This window comes from Typopeltis vanoorti, chromosome 10 (genome assembly GCF_054136105.1).
Source record: "Typopeltis vanoorti isolate ZY-2024b chromosome 10, IOZ_Tvanoo_1.0, whole genome shotgun sequence".
NCBI classification, from domain to species: Eukaryota; Metazoa; Arthropoda; class Arachnida; order Uropygi; family Thelyphonidae; genus Typopeltis; species Typopeltis vanoorti.
In genome coordinates, this window is record NC_143558.1 from 50,462,192 (window position 1) to 50,481,243 (window position 19,052).

Genomic DNA, 19,052 nt, shown 5'->3' on the forward strand with positions numbered 1-19,052 from the left:
ACTAACCCGAGTTGATTACTTTTCTTCGTCCCCATTTCCTATTGAGGACTATTACTTCATTTTTTTTTTTTTTTTTTTTTGCTGCCTGGTCACTTTAATAAATAACTCGCTACTTCAAAAGTGTCTAATTCCGCTTCATCTCAGCTCACTTATTCCTAGTATGAGTGTTTTCAGAAAAGTGAAAACCTTTGCAAATCCAAATATTATAATAAAACCAAAACAAAGCTCTTCAACGTGGATCGGAAACATGGAAACTGACAAAAAATAGGAAGCTAAATTAACTAGTGCTTGGAAAAATATTAAAAAATATTTTATCCTCAACGTATAACAAATGATGTAATATACATGGACTGAGCAACAAGAAAAAAAAAGTATTAGCAGTGAAATAAATACACAGATGGAAATGAATAGGACATGTATATACTGAGAACGGTCAGAGGAGCAATTTGAAAAAGCCTAAACTAACTATCCGAGAATTGATGTGAAAAGAAAGGACAGCTGGGTGGGAGAGCAGCAGAATTAGTTGCAGAAAACTGAGATAACTGGAGAAGACGAATCTTGGTTTTAAGTTTTATGGGACACGAAGAGGATAAGTAAGCCGAAAGTTTCAAAACGTACATATCAAGCAATTCCTTACCTTTGGAATATTATAGAACAATTTGCAAACTTGGCTCACTGCACTAGTTTTTGAAATATCAAACTTTGGAAACACTGCATTCTTTCTAAGCTAAAGGCCGGATAGTTTATATGGCAGTCTATGCAGGGAGCAGCTCTCTCTGCGTGAATTGTCACTATGTCATCGTCCGCACTCCGCCTCCGGAAGTGACGTCACAACTGGAATATTACACATAAAAACTTGGGCGCCATACATGCTAGTTTTTGAAATTTGGAAGTATGAAAGTGCACTATGTAGGCTAACAATCAACCGCATGCTAATTATGTAATTGATTTTTTATCCCTAACTAATACTAGGTATTAGCAGCAATGCTAAATTATTTGATGCGATATTTTCTGGTACGCGGCATCGGATTATTGTCTCATACGATGTATACTAGAACAGTTAAGGGTTAAGTTAATAATTTCATGAGATATAGGATTGGTTCTTTACTAGCATTTCATTCTATTATTTTTATAGTTGGACATTATAGTTTCTATTATACTTTTTTTTAACTTTTACAGTTTTTATTATAGTTGGGCATTGCTCCGAAGGCAAAGCAGATGTCATGGGCAAGTTCGGTATAAATAGGAGAAATGAAAGAGGGAACACTTTCTGTTGGTACTTGTTTACAAAAGACACTTCCCTCCTATAACCAATCAACAAAATCCTACCACATTCGAGGATGCCCTTCACCTGATACTGCACCATTCGTACTACTCTGTAGGTATTTCCTTCCAATTTGTTAGTTATGATATACTTTTTTCGAAGTCATCGTTGAATCGTTTAAGAGGACGTCCTGGTTTTCTTTTTCCTAATGGCTTGTACTTTAAGGCTTGTTTTGGTAATCTTTCTGTTTTCATTCTTTGAACGTGTTCCATCCATCTATGTTTATATTTTTTAATTTTTTCAATTACTGGTTTCAAGGCAAAAATATATTCATTGCAATTTTACCGTATTACCGTTCTTATATTATCACTTGATGAAAACATGCCTTCATATAAATCAGGGGTGGCCAACCTTTTATAATTCATGCGTCAATTTTTTCATTTCACACCACTCTGAAAGATAAAAAAAAAAGGCACCAGAAATATTGGAAATAGAAGTAAATAGAGCAATTAACCAAATAAAGCTTAATAATATGCTAGAAATTGCCAGTATCTCTTCAGAGCTGTTTAAATATGGAGCTACAAAAATGATTGACCATTATTTATCAAAGTACTTTATTTCAATGTGATCCAAATGACTGGCTAAATAGTAAATAATTGGTTCACAAGAAAGGTAACAGATAATAATGCAAGAATTACTGATTAATAATGCTTTGCTATCACATATATAAATTTTTTTATTAGAATTCTTCAAAATCAAATGAACAGAATATAGGTACAATCCATGAGAAGAACAAGCTGAATTTATGAAAAAAAATAGATCTATTATTGATCTGCAGAATTGCAGAAATATCCTAGTTTAAAGACATTGACCTCTATTGCTGCGTTGTTGATTTCAAACAAGCATTTGACTCTGTTAACCACCGTACCAGCCTTGATATGTATATACTTCCATAATTACATGGGTGTGAAGTGCTTTGGATGTTGCAGAAATCATATGGATACAAAGAATATATTTATTATTATTATTATTAATAAACCTTCATTGAGTCAATGACTCATCATGGGAGGTATCCATCATACATACATCTTATCATTCCTTGACTTTAATGCATTCACTGTCTCCACACTTTCAGGCAATGATCCCACAACTCTCCAGGTACAAAACCTACTATTCACTCCCTTGCTCACATCCTCCTTATACAGCTTCCAAGAATGGTCTCTTGTTCTCCCTGTCTCCACCCATTCTATGAAAAATCTGATTAACATTATTCTGGTAATAACCCCTAACAATTTATTTGTCTTGATCATGCCCCCCCCCCTTCCATCTTTCTATTCACTTGACTCTGCAATTTGCATTCCCTCAATCTACCTTCACACTCTACATTCCAGAGACCAGAAACCACATTAGTCAATCGTCTCTGAACCTGTTCCAACATCTCTTCATCCTTTTGAAAACCTGGTGACCAAATCTGTGCATAGTACTCCATATGGAGAATATATCAAAGCTTTATACAATAGAATCATAACAACTTTATTCTTACATGTCAGTGTTCTGCATCATTCCCACAATGTGCTATGCTCTCGTCACAATTTTAGCAAAATGTCCCTGAAATTTCAGGTCCTTATTCACTAACATCCCCAGATATTTTTGTCTATATGGCCATTTGGGTGGTTAATTAACAGACAAAAATTGCTGTAAATCTAATATAGAAATATTTAAAACATTAACTGTATGTTATTAGAACACCAAAACAGTGGTTCAATGTTATTATTATCATTAAGACCTCCAGAGAATCAGAGCCTCACCAAAGGAGGTCACATATCACCTGCATTAGTTGTTACAAGTTTTCTTGAATTCATTCACACTATCTGCATTCCTCACTTCCAAAGGCTGCTCTTTATTTCTCTAAGAGAGAAAAATCTAACTCTCTCATCCCCTTGACTGTATTCATTCTCAGTCATCCTCTTATCCACAATAATACTTTATAAAATCTCATATCCTCCAGTTTATAAAAATTATTATGCCATATTCTGTCAAAAGCCTTAGAAAATGGTGACATTATTATAAAATGTAAACCAGTTTGCTCAAACATTACCCTCCCTTAGTAAACCCATGTTGTTAATTGCAAAGTCAATATCAACTCAGTATGCAAGCTCCCAACTTTTCCAGAATCTTTACCAGCACTTCAGTGATGCTCTTACATTGATAGCTAGATATATCACTCTCTGCACTGCTTTTATGTAATTGCATTATCATACATTCTTTCCACTCCTATGGAATCTTCCCTGTTCTAAGACTCAGTTTATATAGCCTTATAAAAGTAATCAGGTCATCTGAAAACTCTTTTAGCATCTGTGCCAATATCCCATCAGACCTTATTGCCAAATTCTGTTCTGATCCTTATTCACCAACACCCTCAGTTAGTCAAAGGCCTCATACAGTGAAGAGGTGGCAGTGAGCTCAATGTTGCATGTGCCTGGTTATTTTTTTAACAAAATGAGCATTCAGTTGAACAATCTCTTCTCCATCTTTGACTTGCATACCATTTGCTTGTACCTTTTTTTTTTTTTTTTTTTTGAACCATTTCTGTTGCAAGTAACAGAAATGTACCATTTCTTTTACTTGCAGCATAACAATGGAATTCTTTTGACTTACTTTTAACTTGTAAAGCCAGTTTCTTTTCATACCTAGCTTCCCATATAATAGTTATAACTCTTCTGGCCTACTCCTCATACTTTTCATAACTTGCTTCATCCTTATGTACATGGTATTCCTTCCAAATCATCTTTTTAAAATTTTTTATTTATTTATTAATCTCTTGTTTAATAAGCCCACATCCATTTCTTTCCTATCCTATTTGTTCTAACTCTAGGGCAGTGGCGTTCAAACTTTTTTTACTACGTGAGCTACTTTTCTATAAAAAGTTATTTGGCAATCTACTCTCTTATATATAAGTTATTCGGCGATCACGTTCCCCCAACCTGATACATGATTACGCACAAATAAACAACTAAAAACCTTATTTGTGTATTTAAAAATTTATTTATCACTTTTAATTATTTTAATACAACAAAAAATATATATATATATGTTGGAATAAAATATTTATTTCTCTATTTTGGAAAACCAAAGTTAGAAAAAACAACAGATTGATTACAATCTCACAAGTTACAGGAAATGCTGGTTGATTAAAAAAAAAAGTTAATGTGAAATTTGGCATTGTTTGGACCTCGCAATATTTTCATAGTCAAGTTGATATGAAGAAGTGGCCAATCACAGACAATCATCCAAATGATCATTTGTAATTAAAAAAAAAAATCAGCTAACGCCTCTTTATTCCCGTATATAGAGAGTAGGCGAGGCCGTTTTTAGCCCTATCTAACTTTTGGAGACTGAGTGGCAGTTCAATCTCCACTGGTACCCAATCAGAGATAGCTGGCCCAAGGCTATCACTAATTAAGTGGCATGCAGTGAAGAGAGACGGCTCAACAGGTGCCGCCATCTTGTGGTGACTAACCCTAACACTCGTATTTATTGTCTGAAATAATGTGGGTTCTACGGTCTATTTTCTTGAGTTTGCGGAACGAAAAACCCCGCTTGCCCATGCCAGAGATCGACTAACGCTGGTACTGGTTGAAAAAAGGCTTCGAAAAATTTCTTCTAGTCGCCGACTAGATTCGAAACCAAGAAGTCTTCCTTTATGCGGTCAGGCACCATGGTGTGCAAACGCCACATCCACCGAGTTGTCATTTGGTTTCTTAATTGAATTTTTATGACGGTCATATTTGAAAAAGCGGATTCTGACAAGTATGTCGATCCGAAACACGACAGAATTTTTCGCGCAATATCAGTTAATATTGGGAATTATTCATGTGCATACTCCCAAATGACTTCATTGTTTATTGGTTTAAATGTAAACTATTCTGAATGTTTATTATCTCAATTTCTACTTCAGCTTGGTTTATATCAAACAGTCACTAATTTTATTTGAAATTTCTGTGATGTTCAAGATTTCTTGAAATGGATTATTGATAAAAGATACAATCATTTCAGTTTTATTAAAATCTTTAAATCTTGAGTTTATTTCTTCCTCAACTAATTCTATTTCACAAATAAATTCTTTTAAATCATAGTGAAGCATTTCTTGATTTTGTTCAAAAAGTTTTAATAAATATGGGAGATGTCTAAATTCGCAGTCATTTATATTTTTCTTTAATAAAAGTAAGTATTGTTGGAAAGTTTTTATTGAACTTAACATGTCAATTAAATTTTTATCTCCACCTTGTAACTCTAAATTTAAATTGCTTAATTTCATACAAAAATCTACTAAAAATGATAAGTGTAACAACCATCTTTTATCAGTCAACTGTGGATAAATATCTCCTTTTCATCAAGAAAATTTTTTATATCATTAATTAATACAAGAAATCTTTCTAAAAATTGACTTCTGCTGAGCCAGCGAACATTATTGTACAACAGAAGTTCCCTATCATCATCTGCCTGTAATTGAAATAACCGCCATTGCAGGGCTTTTCCTTGAACAGAATTTACAATTTTAAATGTAATATCCAAAACATCTTTTGTGTTTAATCTTTTACTACACAATACTTGTTGGTGAATAATACAGTGGTCTGTTAAAAAAATCTGGATATTTGTCATCGTTTTTACATAATGAAATGAAGCCTGATTTATTACCTATCATTGCAGGAGCACCATTAATAGTAATAGACACAAGTTTAAAAAGTGGAAGTTTGTATTGTTTCACAAATTCATCAAATGCCGAAAAAATGTCTTCTCCCCTAGTCCTTCCCAATAATGGTATAATTTTCAAAAGTTCTTCTTTACTTGTATAATCTTGAAATACCATGTGAATAAATACCATTAACTGAGCAATATCAGTGAAGTCGTTTGATTCATCAAATTGTAATGAAAATGCAACACATTGGTGAATGTCTGGCATTAACCTGGCCTGGAAATGTTTCTCCGGCAATTGGAACTCTTCCTTTCGGCAATTTGAAACCTTGTCTGCGGCCTAGAGGTAGTCACTCTCTAGCGATGTCTTGAACCGAGAAGCTCCTCTCTCAAGCAATGTGGATCTGGGCAGTCTCACTGACGGTGACTCTGGACCGGGCAGCCTCCTCTCTGACAGCAATTCTGGAACTCGGACCCCTTCTGCTTGCTTCGGTTCCTTTTTATTAGGCCTCCTCTGAGACCTCTCATGAAGTTTGGCAACCCCAAAGAATCGGTATGAGTCTTTCATCTTAAGTTTCAAGTTCAGCACACCTTTTGTTCTCCTCTGCTTTCTTTTGATTGTAAGTTGCCAGCCATCGGAAAGTTGTTTGAACTCTTTCTGACTGACTTCGGAAATGTTTACTCTAAGTAAACATCTCTTCTGCAAGACTTTCTCATACATACAAGTTTCAATAACAATCTTTCTAATGCTGCCATGTACAGCTTCGGTGACAAAAACATTGTCTTTGTTTTTAATACTCTAACATATTCTTATTAAAGCAGTTTATACAGTTAGCCTCAAAAGAGTTATTTACAAAATCATCTAATACAAACTATATCGAGACAAACGAAGTTTATTTTTTTACAATATTCACATGGGACTTAACTTAAGTAAAAAATAATAATATTATTATTTTTATTATTATTATTATTATTGTTCCGGGAAACTCCAAGGAGTCGACAGACTCATCGAGGGAGGCCCTAACATCATGTCAGGAACAACTATTCAATATTCACACAGTATTTATCATATCTTGCCTTGAACTCATTCACGGTCGTAGCACCCACAACAGACTCTGGAAGCTTATTCCACTCATTCACCACTCTCCAAGTAAAAAACCTAGCTCTAACACCCTTGTCAACTACGCTCTTGCCCAGCTTCCATGCATGGCCCCTAGTCCTCCCACCACCAGTCATATTTTCAAAAATATCTTCTGGATCAATCTTATAAAAACCCTTCAGTAATTTCATTGTCTCAATCATATCACCCCTCCTTCACCTATCATTCAATTTCTGAAACCCACAAATCTTCAACCTATTCTCATAAGGTTCATTCCACAGACCTGCTATCATCTTGGTCACTCGTCTCTGGACCCTCTCCACTTCCTCCCCATCACGAAGAAACCCTGGTGCCCATAACCGGGCACAGAAGTCCAGATGGGGTCTTATCAAGGCTCAATACAGAGGAACAACAACTTGTTCGTCTCTGCATGTTAAAGTATTTCTCATAAGCCAAGTGATTTGGTGAACTGATTTAGTCACTTTTGCAGTGTGCCCCCTAAACTTCAACTCCCTATCCACCAGCACTCCCAAATCCCTGGCCTCATCAATCTCCTGGAATATGGTTCCACCAATGCGATATACTGCTGCTATTCTTTTCACCCCAAAGTGCATAATCTTACACTTTGCCACATTAAACTGACATCGATTTTTCCTAGCCCAGTTCTTCAAACTATCCAAATCATCCTGTAAAATTTTGACATCCTGTGCACTCATAATTGCTCTACCCAATTTTGCATCATCAGCAAACAAGTGAACACTTCCTCTCAAATCCTTTCCAATATCATTGTTGAACAAATTGAAAAGCAGTGGTCCAAGAACAGAGTCCTGCGGCACTCCACTGGTCACAAGACGTCTTTTTGACTCCACTCGTGAAAAAACCACTCTCTGGTATCTCTCCTTCAACCACCCTCCTATCCATCTTACCAACCCTATATCTATCCCCATCTGCTCCAGTTTACTGATTAGGGTTCCATGTGGTATCCTGTCAAAGGCCTTGGCAAGGTCCAGTAGTATCACTGTAAACCTATTACCCCTATCCAGTTCAGCCGTCACTGTGTTATAAAACGTGAGCAAGTTACTGAGGCATGATCTACCCTTCACAAAACCATGTTGTCCCCCATACAATATCCCATTTTCATCTATTCAATCCTGTATTCTTTTCTTGACTAATTTCTCTAAGACCTTGACAATGATTCCTGATATGCTAATCGGTCAGTAATTTACAACAGCAGTCTTGGAACCACCTTTATGCAGTGGAACTATTTTCCCCTCCTTCCACCCGCTCGGGACTAACCCAGACCTGAGACTCAAATTAAACAAAATGGTCAAGGGTACTGACAATTCTTTAGCTGCTTCTCGTACTACACGAGCTGGTATACCATCCAATCCCACAGATGTATTGACATTGAGGTTATGCAATAGACTACTCACCTCCACTTCATTCACCACAATTCCCATATAATCTACTGGTTTATTAGTTTCTGCAATGTCACCACCTGGATGATATATTCTTGCAAAGTGCTCACTCAGTAACTCAGCTATCTCAACTGATTCAGTTACCTCCCTACCATCGGCATTCTTTAAAATCATTCTTCCATGTACATTTTTCCTTTTACTTGCAACATATCTAAAAAACTGTTTAGAATTCTCTTTAGCCTGCATGGTCACTGTTCTTTCGTAATCCTTTTTTGCTTTTCTTACCACGCTCGTCAACCTTCTGGCCTGCGCTTTATACCGTTCATGTGCCTGCCGGTCACCTTTCTCCTTAAATTCCCTCTATAGTTGTTTCTTTTTTTGCAGCTCAAGCTTAATGGTGTTATTCATCCATTTAACCCCTACTTGATTTATTATTCGGACTCTAGGTATATAGTCAGCCATTGTTTCATGTAAGCACTTCTTAACTACCTCCCATGCACTATCAACTTCTAGTCCTTGCAGTTGTACATGCCATGGCACTGAGCCAATCAAACTCCTAAGCTTGTCATACTTTCCAGCCCGATAATTCCACACGTACCCTGTCTTAATTGAAAATTCTACACCTTTAGCCACCTCCCAAGTCAAGACCCTATGATCACTCTCACCAATTGGTCTCAATGTGGTCATATTCGTTACAGCCAAATCCTCAGATGTAATTACTAGGTCAAGCACTCTGTGACCCCTAGTATTTTCCATTACATGCTGTTGCAGATAGTTATCCCTTAATAACCGCATAAAATCCAATTCCTTCCTCCCGTGTGTCCTCTCCTCACTCCAATCAATGCGACCGTAGTTGAAATCTCCCATAACAATCACCCTCCTTCCACTCATTTCTTTTAGTTGCTTGTGCATACTGTCACCACCATCTTTTCCATCACCTGGTCTATAGCAGCACCCAATTGTATGTTTAGTTCTGCTAGCCAGAATCTCACACCAAATGGCCTCAAATGTGCTCTTTTCTCTATCCTGCAATTCAACTTCTATTCTCCTTGGCTGTAGCTCATCAGCTATCATCAACAATACTCTTCCCCCCATTTTATTCTCTCTGTCATTCCTGAACACACTATACCCATCACATTCAATCCCACTAGCTATATCATCTACAGTCAGCCATGTTTCACTAGATGTAATGTGCTTTGGAATATTTAATATTTAAGCTACAATCGAGTTTTTACACTTTGCTTATAATCGTATTCACTCGACTCGCTGTTTGACTTCCACTGATCCAAATTAATTAATTTACCCGGACTTATAAGAAAATTACTGATTTGACAATTTTAACAAAAAATAAATGAACAATAGCAATACACTTGAAGCGAATTAAAAATAATACAAAATGATAAAAAATAAAATATTATGTTTTCAATTTTAATTAAATTTGTATGTAAGGAGGAATACACAAGAAATCGACAAAAAATCGTTCCGCGATCGATGGGTTGAACACCCCTGCTCTAGGGCATTCCAACATGGCATAATTTAAGCATTTTTTAAACACTTCACATGCACTGCCGATATCCTTAATGTGGTAATATTAATACATAGCTATTCAGTGAAAAGACAAGCGCGAGGCAATGCTGCCTACTCTTCATCATCATCACAAACCAAGGGTTCACTGTCCATTGGTGTCTGATGCCTCCTTTCACTATCTTCTTCCACCTTTCTTTGTCAAGTGCACAGTGTCACAATTTCTGTACACTCATCCCACACCATTCCTTTATGGCGTCTATCCATTCTCTGTATGGTCTCCCTCTTCTGTTTACACCATCCGTAATTCCAAACAGTAATATCTTTATCTTCTAGTCCTCACTCATTCTGCAGATGTGTCCAAATAATTGCAGTTTCCGTTTTATAATCTTCTGCATTAGATTCTCCTTTGGTTGTATCTTCTATTAGAGCTTTTCATTTGTGACTTTCTGTACCCATTCTATTCTTAGAATCTTCCTTTAACAAGTTCTTTCAAATGCCAAAATTCCTTTTCTTGATTCCTTATTTATTATCTACATTTCAGATCCATACAGTACACTGCTAAAGATGCATGTTTCCAGTACTCTTAGTTTTGTGTACAGATTGATCACTTCTTTTCCAGATGTTATCCATGGTTCGGATTTGTTCTTCCCTTTGCAAGCCTGATCTTTATTTCTTTTTATAGTCCAATTCATATGTCATTTTACTTCCCAAATATGTGAATTGTTCTTCATTTTCTATATCAATTCCATCCACTTGTATCTTTTGTTTCATGTTCTTCTCACCAAATGATATTGTCTTTGTTTTTTCCAAGTTCATAACTAGTCCAAATCTTTTCCCTTCCTCATTTAACAGTTTCAATGTTTTTTGTAGTTCTCTTTCACCTTCTTCAATAATAACAATGTCATCTGCAAACCTCAGATTGTTAATTTTCATCCAGTGCACTGATATTCCTTTTGCATCTTCCTTCATTTTATCCATTGTTCTTTCTAAATGTGCGATGGAAATGTTTGGTGATATTGGGTCTCCCTGTTTAGTACCTCTGCTTGTTTTCAACCATTTCCCCAAATCATCACCTATTCTAACTGCTGCAACTGCATTCTTATAAACATCTTGTAATATAGCTATTAGTTTTCTGTCAATTCCATAAGATTCCAGCACTGTTAATGTCACTTTCTGGTCAATACTGTCAAATGCCTTCTGAAAATCAACAAAGCAAGTATATATGAATGGAATGGAACAATGAGTGGAAGGAATGTAATTATTCTGGGGAATTTCAACTATGGTAACTTTGATTGGAAGGAGGAGAGGACACATGGGAGGAAGGAATTGGATTTTATGCAGTTTTTAAGGGATAACTATCTGCATCAGCATGTAATGGAAAATACTAGGGGTCAGAGAGTGCTTGACCTAGTATTTGCATCTGAGAATTTGACTGTAACAAATATGACCACATTGCCCCCAATTGGTGCGAATGATCATAAGGTCTTGACCTGGGAGTGGCTAAATGTGTGGAATTTTCAATTAAGAAAGGGTACATGTGGAATTACTGGGCTGGTGAGTATGACAAGCTTAGGAGATTGCTTGGTTCAGTGCCATGGCATATAAAACTGCAAGGATTGGAGGTTCATAGTGCATGGGAAGTGGTAAAGGAGCTTTTGAAGGAGGTAATGGCTGACTGTATACCTAGAGTCTGGATAGTAAATCAAGTAGGGATTAAATGGATGAATAATACCATTAAGCTTCAGCTGCAAAAAAAGAAACAACTGTGGAGGGAATTTAAGGAGAAAGGTGACCTGCAGGCACACGAACAGTATAAAGCATAGGCCAGAAGGGTAAAGAGTGTGGTAAGAAAAGCAAAAGTGGATTATGAAAGGAAATTAGCCACGCAAGTTAAAGAGAATCTGAAACAGATTTTTCAATATGCTGCAAGTAAAAGAAAAAATGTATACGGCAGAATGATTTTAAGGAATGCCGATGGTAGGGAGGTAACTGAATTAGTTGATATAGTGGAATTACTGAGCAAGCACTTTGCAAGAGTATATCATCCAGGTGGTGATATTTCAGGAATTAAGGAACCAATAGTTTACACGGGAATTGAGGTGAATAGTATATTATAAAACCTTAATGTGAATACATCTGTGAGATTGGATGATATACCAGCTCGGGTCTTATGAGAAGCGGCAAAAGTCCTGAGGGGGTAGAAAGAGGGAAAAATAGTACCATTGCATAAAGGAGGTTCCAAGACTGGTGTTGCAAATTACCGACCGATCAGCATATCAGGAGTCGTTGTCAAGGTTTGGAGAAAGTAGTCAAGAAAAAAATACAGGAATGAATAGATGATAACGGGATACTGTATGGGGGACAGCATGGTTTTGTGAAGGGTAGATCATGCCTCAGTAACTTGTTCACGCTTTATAATAGTGACGGCTGAACTGGATAGGGGTAATGGGTTAACAATGATACTGCTGGACCTTGCTAAGGCTTTGACAGGATACCACATGGAATTCTAATCAGTAAACTGTAGCATATGGGGATGGATATAAGGTTGGTGAGATGGATAGGAGGGTGGTTGTTGGAGAAATATCAGAGAGTAATTTATTCAGGAGTGGAGTCCAAAAGACGGCCTGTGACTAATGGTGTGCCGCAGGGTTCTGTTCTTGGACCACTACTATTTAAGTTGTTCATTAACAATATCGGAAAGGATCTAAGAGGAACTATTCATTTGTTTGCTGATGATGCAAAGTTGGGTAGAGCAATAGTGAATGCGCACGATGTCAAACTTTTGCAGGATAATTTGGATAGATTGGAGGATTGGGCTAAGGAGAATGGATGTCACTTTAATGTGGCAAAGTGTAAGGTTATGCATTTTGGGGTTAAAAGATTAACAGCAGTATTCCACATTGGTGGAACTATACTCCAGGAGATTGATGAGGCCAGGGATTTGGGAGTGTTGGTGGATGGGGAGTTGAAGTTTAGGGGGCACATTGCAAAAGTGGCTAAATCAGCTCATCAAATCCCTTGGTTACTGAAGAATACCTTGACGAGCAGAGACAAGCAAGTTATTGTTCCTCTGTATCTAGCCTTGATAAGACCCCATCTTGACTACTATGTCCAAATTTGGGTGCCAGGTTTCTTCTTGATGGGGAGGAGGTAGAGAGGATCCAGAGGCAAGTGACCAAGATGATAGCAGGTCTATAGAATGAACCTTATGAGAACAGGTTGAAGATTTGTGGGTTGCAGAAATTGGTTGATGGGCAGAAAAGGAGTGATATGATTGAGACATTCAAATTACCGAAGGGTTTCTTTAAGATTAATTCAGAAGATATTTTTCAGAAAAGGTCTGGTGGTGAGAGGACTAGGGGCCATCCATGGAAGCTGGGCAAGAGTGTGGTTATCAAAGGTGTTAGAACTAGGTTTTTTACTTGGAGAGTGGTGAATGAGTGGAATAAGTTGCCAGAGTCTGTTGTGGATGCCATGACTGGAAATGAGTTCAAAGCAAAGTATGATAGATACTGTGTGGAAGCTGAATAGTTGTTCTTGAGATGATGTTTAGGGCCTCCCTTGATGAGTCTAAGGACTCCTTGGAGTTGGCCGTAATAACAATATATTTTTGTTTTTTCTCCCAGCTTTCTCTGCTATTAACTGCATTGTCAAAATCTGTTGAATTGTAGTTCTGTTTTTCCTAAATCCTGCTTGCTTGTCTGCAAGGTATGCTTCGAACTGTGTTCTCAATCTTTCTGTCAATATCATCACCTTACCAAAATGACTTGTCAAGGCAATTGTTTTATACTTTTTACATTCTAGCTTATTTCCTTTCTTGTATAATGTCACTAATATCGATTTCACTCATTCCTCTGGCATTTTTCTTTCTTTCCGTACCATATTACATAATCGGCGCATTTCTGTAAACATATTTTCACCACCATATTCAATCATTTCTCCAGTGATGTTATCATTATCAGGACTCTTGTTGTGTTTTAACCATCCTATTGCTTTTTCTATCTCTCTTCTTAAAGTGTCCATATCATACGACGAGCAGAGATAAGCAAGTTATTGTTCCTCTGTATCGAGCCTTGATAAGACCCCATCTTGATTACTGTGCCCAGATATGGTCACCTAGGTTTCTTCTTGATCGGGTGGAGGTTGAGAGGATCCAGAGGCTAGTGACCAAGATGATAGCAGGTCTATGGAATGAACCTTATGAAAACAGGTTGAAGATTTGTGGGTTGCAGAAATTGGTTGATAGCAGAAAAGGGGAGATATGATCGACATTCAAATTGCTGAAGGGTTTCTATAGGATTAATTCAGAGGATATTTTTGAGAACAGGACTGGTGGTGGGAGGACTAGGGGACATCCATGGAAGCTGGGCAAGAGTGTGGTTAGTAAGGGTGTTAGAGTTGGATTTTTTACTTTTAGAGTGACGAATGAGTGGAATAAGCTGCTAGAGCCTGTTGTGAGAGCTATGACAGTGAATGAGTTCAAGGCAAGGTATGATAGATACTGTGTGAATGTCAAATAGTTGTGATGGACATGATGTTTAGGGCCTCCTTCGATGAGTCAAAGGACTCCTTGGAGTTGCCCATAATAATAATAATAATAATAATACTCATTACCTGGTGATGATATCTGCTTCAATTCTTCAATCAGTTTCCCAATGCTCTATCTAAATCAAGTTTTTCTTCATATAATTCACTACAGTATCTTGTACAATTTTATCTTTATTCATCATTAATTGTGGTCTGTTTTGGTTGTCACCTTCTATTAATGGTTCTAATCATTTTGTCCTTCCTAGTTTTATGCTCTCCATAGTGCTGGTCTATGTTATTGCATTGTGCTTCTAACCATTTCATCTTATCCCTTATTACACTTTCTTCTATATTGCTCCTCTGATGCCCTTGCCCTTACTTTTCCTCTTTATAAAGGATATTATTAATAATGATAAGAAGAGAAGAAAGATTCTGGAAGAAAATTGCTAGCCTTTGAAATGAATTGTCTGTACACTCAATAAGATTCAAATGCACTAGACAGAATTCAAAACAAACAAACAAACAAATTAGGATATGATTGCAGATCACATGCAATTATGGACAGTATCAAGTGACAACAGTGGGAATTGTTTGGTCACATGGAATGCATCCAGAGAGAGAGAGAGAAACTGGTGCATCAGGTGCTGGATGGATGATGAAAAGATCAGAATCCAAAGGAAGCCCACAATTAATATGTTTACGGACATTGTAAACAAATCCAAACTTCATAAACTAGAATATGATGGAAAATCTTGCACAGGAGAAAATTGCAAATCGCCATCCATAAGAGGTGCGAACTGTAGGTAGCAGAAGATTTTCTGGTAATAACTATAGGCAATTCAGTAAAAGTAATATATTCTTCATATTAATGATGTTAATACATATACTTTTTTTTTTCTATATAAAACTGCAAAATATGCCATGTTTTTCAAATCATATTAAGTTGGTTACCTATATTGTTATTGTATGTTGTAGTGTATATCGTATTGTATTCTATTGGTATGATATTGATGGTATTGATTAGAAAGCAAAACATAAAAATGAGACTGCTTGGTAAGATGCCTTTAACATTTATTTCAAAATAAATGTCTCATCATTACGAGAAAGAATTGAATTCAGGTTTTTTTGATTGGAAAAAACATGTTCAGTTCTTGTGATTATGAAAGTAATCTTTATATTGGCAGAATTTTTTTCTCCCAGAAACTTGGGTATTCATCCCACATACAGACAGATTGGCCATAAGAACACATGTAATTTACAAACAAAAAATACTGATGTTGTTGTTGGTGGTGGGCAGTAGATTCATTGATGGTAATAGTGTTGGGTGTAGCTGGAGAATTAAGTTGTAGGGAAGATGGTGAGATGTGTGTAATGGAGTAGAGTAGAATGCCCTTCCACGATAAGTCCTTAGACTCATTGGAAGTATCATGTAATAATAATAATTGTTATTAATATAATTTAACTAATATAATTTAGAAAATATAGATATCTTTCTTTTTTTGTTACTGTTTTGAAATGAATTGTCTCTACACTCAATAGAATTCAAAAACACTAGACAGAATTCATATAGAAATGGTTGTTCCTTTCTTCCTGTTCTTTATGGATGGATTCAATAATGAATTGTTAATTTTTAAGCAATGCGATATACTTATGTAAGTTTGTATATGCATTCTCTTATATTATCTGTGATAATCAACCTGTTTATTTATTTATTTTATATCATGCTTCAACAGGCAATGAAACTAAGATTCAGTATGGACACCCCATTTTTCAGCTGGAATATTCAGGTTCTCAGAAAATAATAAAATACAGATTTTATGTAAGTCTTCAAGCTGTTTTAATAAAAGTTAATTTCCAGTTGCTGAGAAAATGTTTTGTTTTAAAAATGTTTCTAATATGAATGAATGAAATTGCACAATAAGGTGTTAATATTTTATTTCATTGATGTTAATCAAAATGTTGCCATTAGGGAGGTGGAAATACTTGTTGACATGAACAGCAGTATGAAATTGAAGCAGGAATGAAACACGAGAATGGTTGGATGCATGCACAAATACACACACGTGCTCGCGATATGTTGGAAGTGGTGTTGTCAATGGTTTTTGAATGATTTCAAGAACCCGCTGTTTAATTATTGTTATTATTACAAGAGAGTCTGGGAGGTCAGGGACTTATCAAGAGAGGCCCATATTTGCTATGTTGATTGGTAAGACAGCCTGCATAGATGATGGCAAGTTGGCAGTGATAAGCAGTATGAAAGGGTGCAAGTTAGTGGTGGTGAGCAGTAGGACAGCAGACGTGCAAGGTAGTAAAAATGCAATTTGTGTAAATGGCACTGAAAAACTAATTCAAGATATGAAAGTGGAGTTGGCAAAGATGAGGCAAGAGGTTAAATATATGAGGAATGAACTGAGGAGAATTATGGATTTGCATGGGAATGTGAGGGAGAATGGGATGAAAGATTTGAAAGAAATATTGAATGATTTGAGAGTGGCAATGTATGGTGAAAGAAAAGGTGCACAAGATCTGTTTTCCAGGAGATAGAATAAGCAGGGTGGTTGAACATTGGATAAGAGGAGTATGCAAGCCAAAGAGTTGGTAATGGTAGTTGACACAAATGATCTGACTGGTAACAAGAAGAATGTAAGGAGGGATGTCATGAGGCTATTGTTGTGTCCCATTTTATGATTATTACTCTATCTAGTAATTTCCCTTTGATCTATGTTCATCTATTATCTGTGCACGAGATATCACCCAAAATTTACAAATATTTAAGTTATTTCTCCCCTTAGTGTCCCTAATATTTATATTATACTGCACCTTTTGGGACATTTAGTTTGAGATATTAAATACAAAAACAAGGAGAAAACACTAAAATATGTCTGAATGTGAAACAATATTGCAGTTGTGACACTTTATCTCATTTTTTAACACATTAATTTCCCGCGTGATTAGGTTCGTACGTTTTTCAAGTGGTGCATTGGGCAGCAATTTCAGACAACTGTTTTATCAATGAACAAAGGTTTATTAAACTCATTAGTATGGTACAATCCAATTTCTAATATAATTCAATTCAATACTAAGAAAATATTTACAAAATAACATTACCTTATCACAAGTAATTTGGCTATGATCCTATGTGGGTATTACGATCATGCCGCCATAACAAATTCAACTCCTACAATCATAAGTATAATCCCTTATCTTATTAACACATTAGTTAACCCTATATTAGTCTGAATATATGCTATATGCTGTAGCACATGGACATATATGATCAACTCACTCTATTTTACTATCTAAAATTACGTAGATTAAATTATCTTTTCACTGTACTAACACATAACTTTGACATTTAAAACTTTCCTATATGTTACAATACACATGCATAATTTTCAGGACACATGAATTACTTATATAATATTAATATTAGCAAGCATACTTTCATTATAATCAGTCAGGTACTAAAGTCCTAGTATAATTTCCTTAGTCTCTTCAATAGTTCAGTAATAGAATAATGATAACAATTACAGACGATTTTCAGTTAACACGAGATTTTTACAGTACCTTTTTGTCTTCAGTTTTCTATATTGGCCTCTACTTTTTTCCGATTGAACTATTCTGGTATGATCTCTCCTATAATCTGTTACCCCTAAGTTCTTTTGGCATTGAACTGTGCTTACGCGATCTTTACTTTTCGTAGTTGAATTAATAACACACTTTAGAATCATCTATACCATGGCTGTGAAACTCGCGACGTGGACATCGATTTCTTTACAGATTTCCTTTTTTCATAGTTGTCACTGGATGATGAAACGCATAAAATATACCTTCTTTCCTTTGACTATATGGCATTCCTTGTCTCTTACCATAGGAAATACGGAATCGAAATCCTGCTCACTTTTGTTTTCTTGTTGTGACGACGGAGATATAACTCCAATCCCGCCACTCAGGAAAACCACGTGAAACCTATACGAAGGAGCTCGTGAAGAAACTATCCGGGAAAAAGCCAAAAGCCCCGTGTGTGGGGGGGATATTTCTAACCCTTTTATACCTTGCCTCCTAACGGCACCTTCTTTAATTTCTTTTCTCCGCCCCTTACTTGATTCGACTTCGCCGACCAATTAGGGTGGCGTTTTTCTGCCAAACATCCTTTGGTCGGCGAGCTCGTGACGATGTCTAAATCCAGGAATTGACTCTGAGCGATAGTCTGTTGTTTTTCTTTTGCTAGCCTCTAATTTAATCCCCCTTCCAAAATTTTTCTATGAATTTACTTAATATTTTAATCTCTAGCCTCTCACATACAATTTCTTATGACTAATCCTTTTCTGTCTTACTTAGCAAAATTTTTTTTTTTTTTATATCACAACTGTAATACATTCCTTCTTTTATTATTTAGTTCAACAAATACCTTTTTTGACATATTTTATTTGGATGCAAGAATATTTTTCTTTCTTTTAAATAATTCATCTATTAGCTTATATACAGGGGTTTTATTTTATTTGCTCTTCATGTTACACCG

General features: G+C 36.1%; 2 protein-coding genes across 3 annotated transcripts in view; one reads left to right on the forward strand and one right to left on the reverse strand.

Annotated features, from left to right (window-relative positions):
• LOC150102410 (trans-L-3-hydroxyproline dehydratase-like) overlaps positions 1-761 on the reverse strand; it is a 106,880-nt gene extending 106,119 nt beyond the window's left edge. Inside the window, exon 1 of one of the 2 annotated variants that reach the window (XM_090399766.1) lies at positions 638-761. The gene's annotated coding sequence lies outside the window, so the exon portion shown is untranslated. The remainder of the gene's footprint in view (positions 1-637) is intronic. The other variant, XM_090399767.1, reaches the window with a different exon arrangement.
• The window catches only part of LOC150102411 (uncharacterized), a 415,154-nt gene that overhangs the window by 25,269 nt on the left and 370,833 nt on the right, over positions 1-19,052 (forward strand). The window contains exon 4 of the mRNA XM_090399571.1: positions 16,264-16,349. Within this exon, the coding sequence (XP_090255697.1) occupies positions 16,264-16,349 (86 nt within the window). The remainder of the gene's footprint in view (positions 1-16,263; positions 16,350-19,052) is intronic.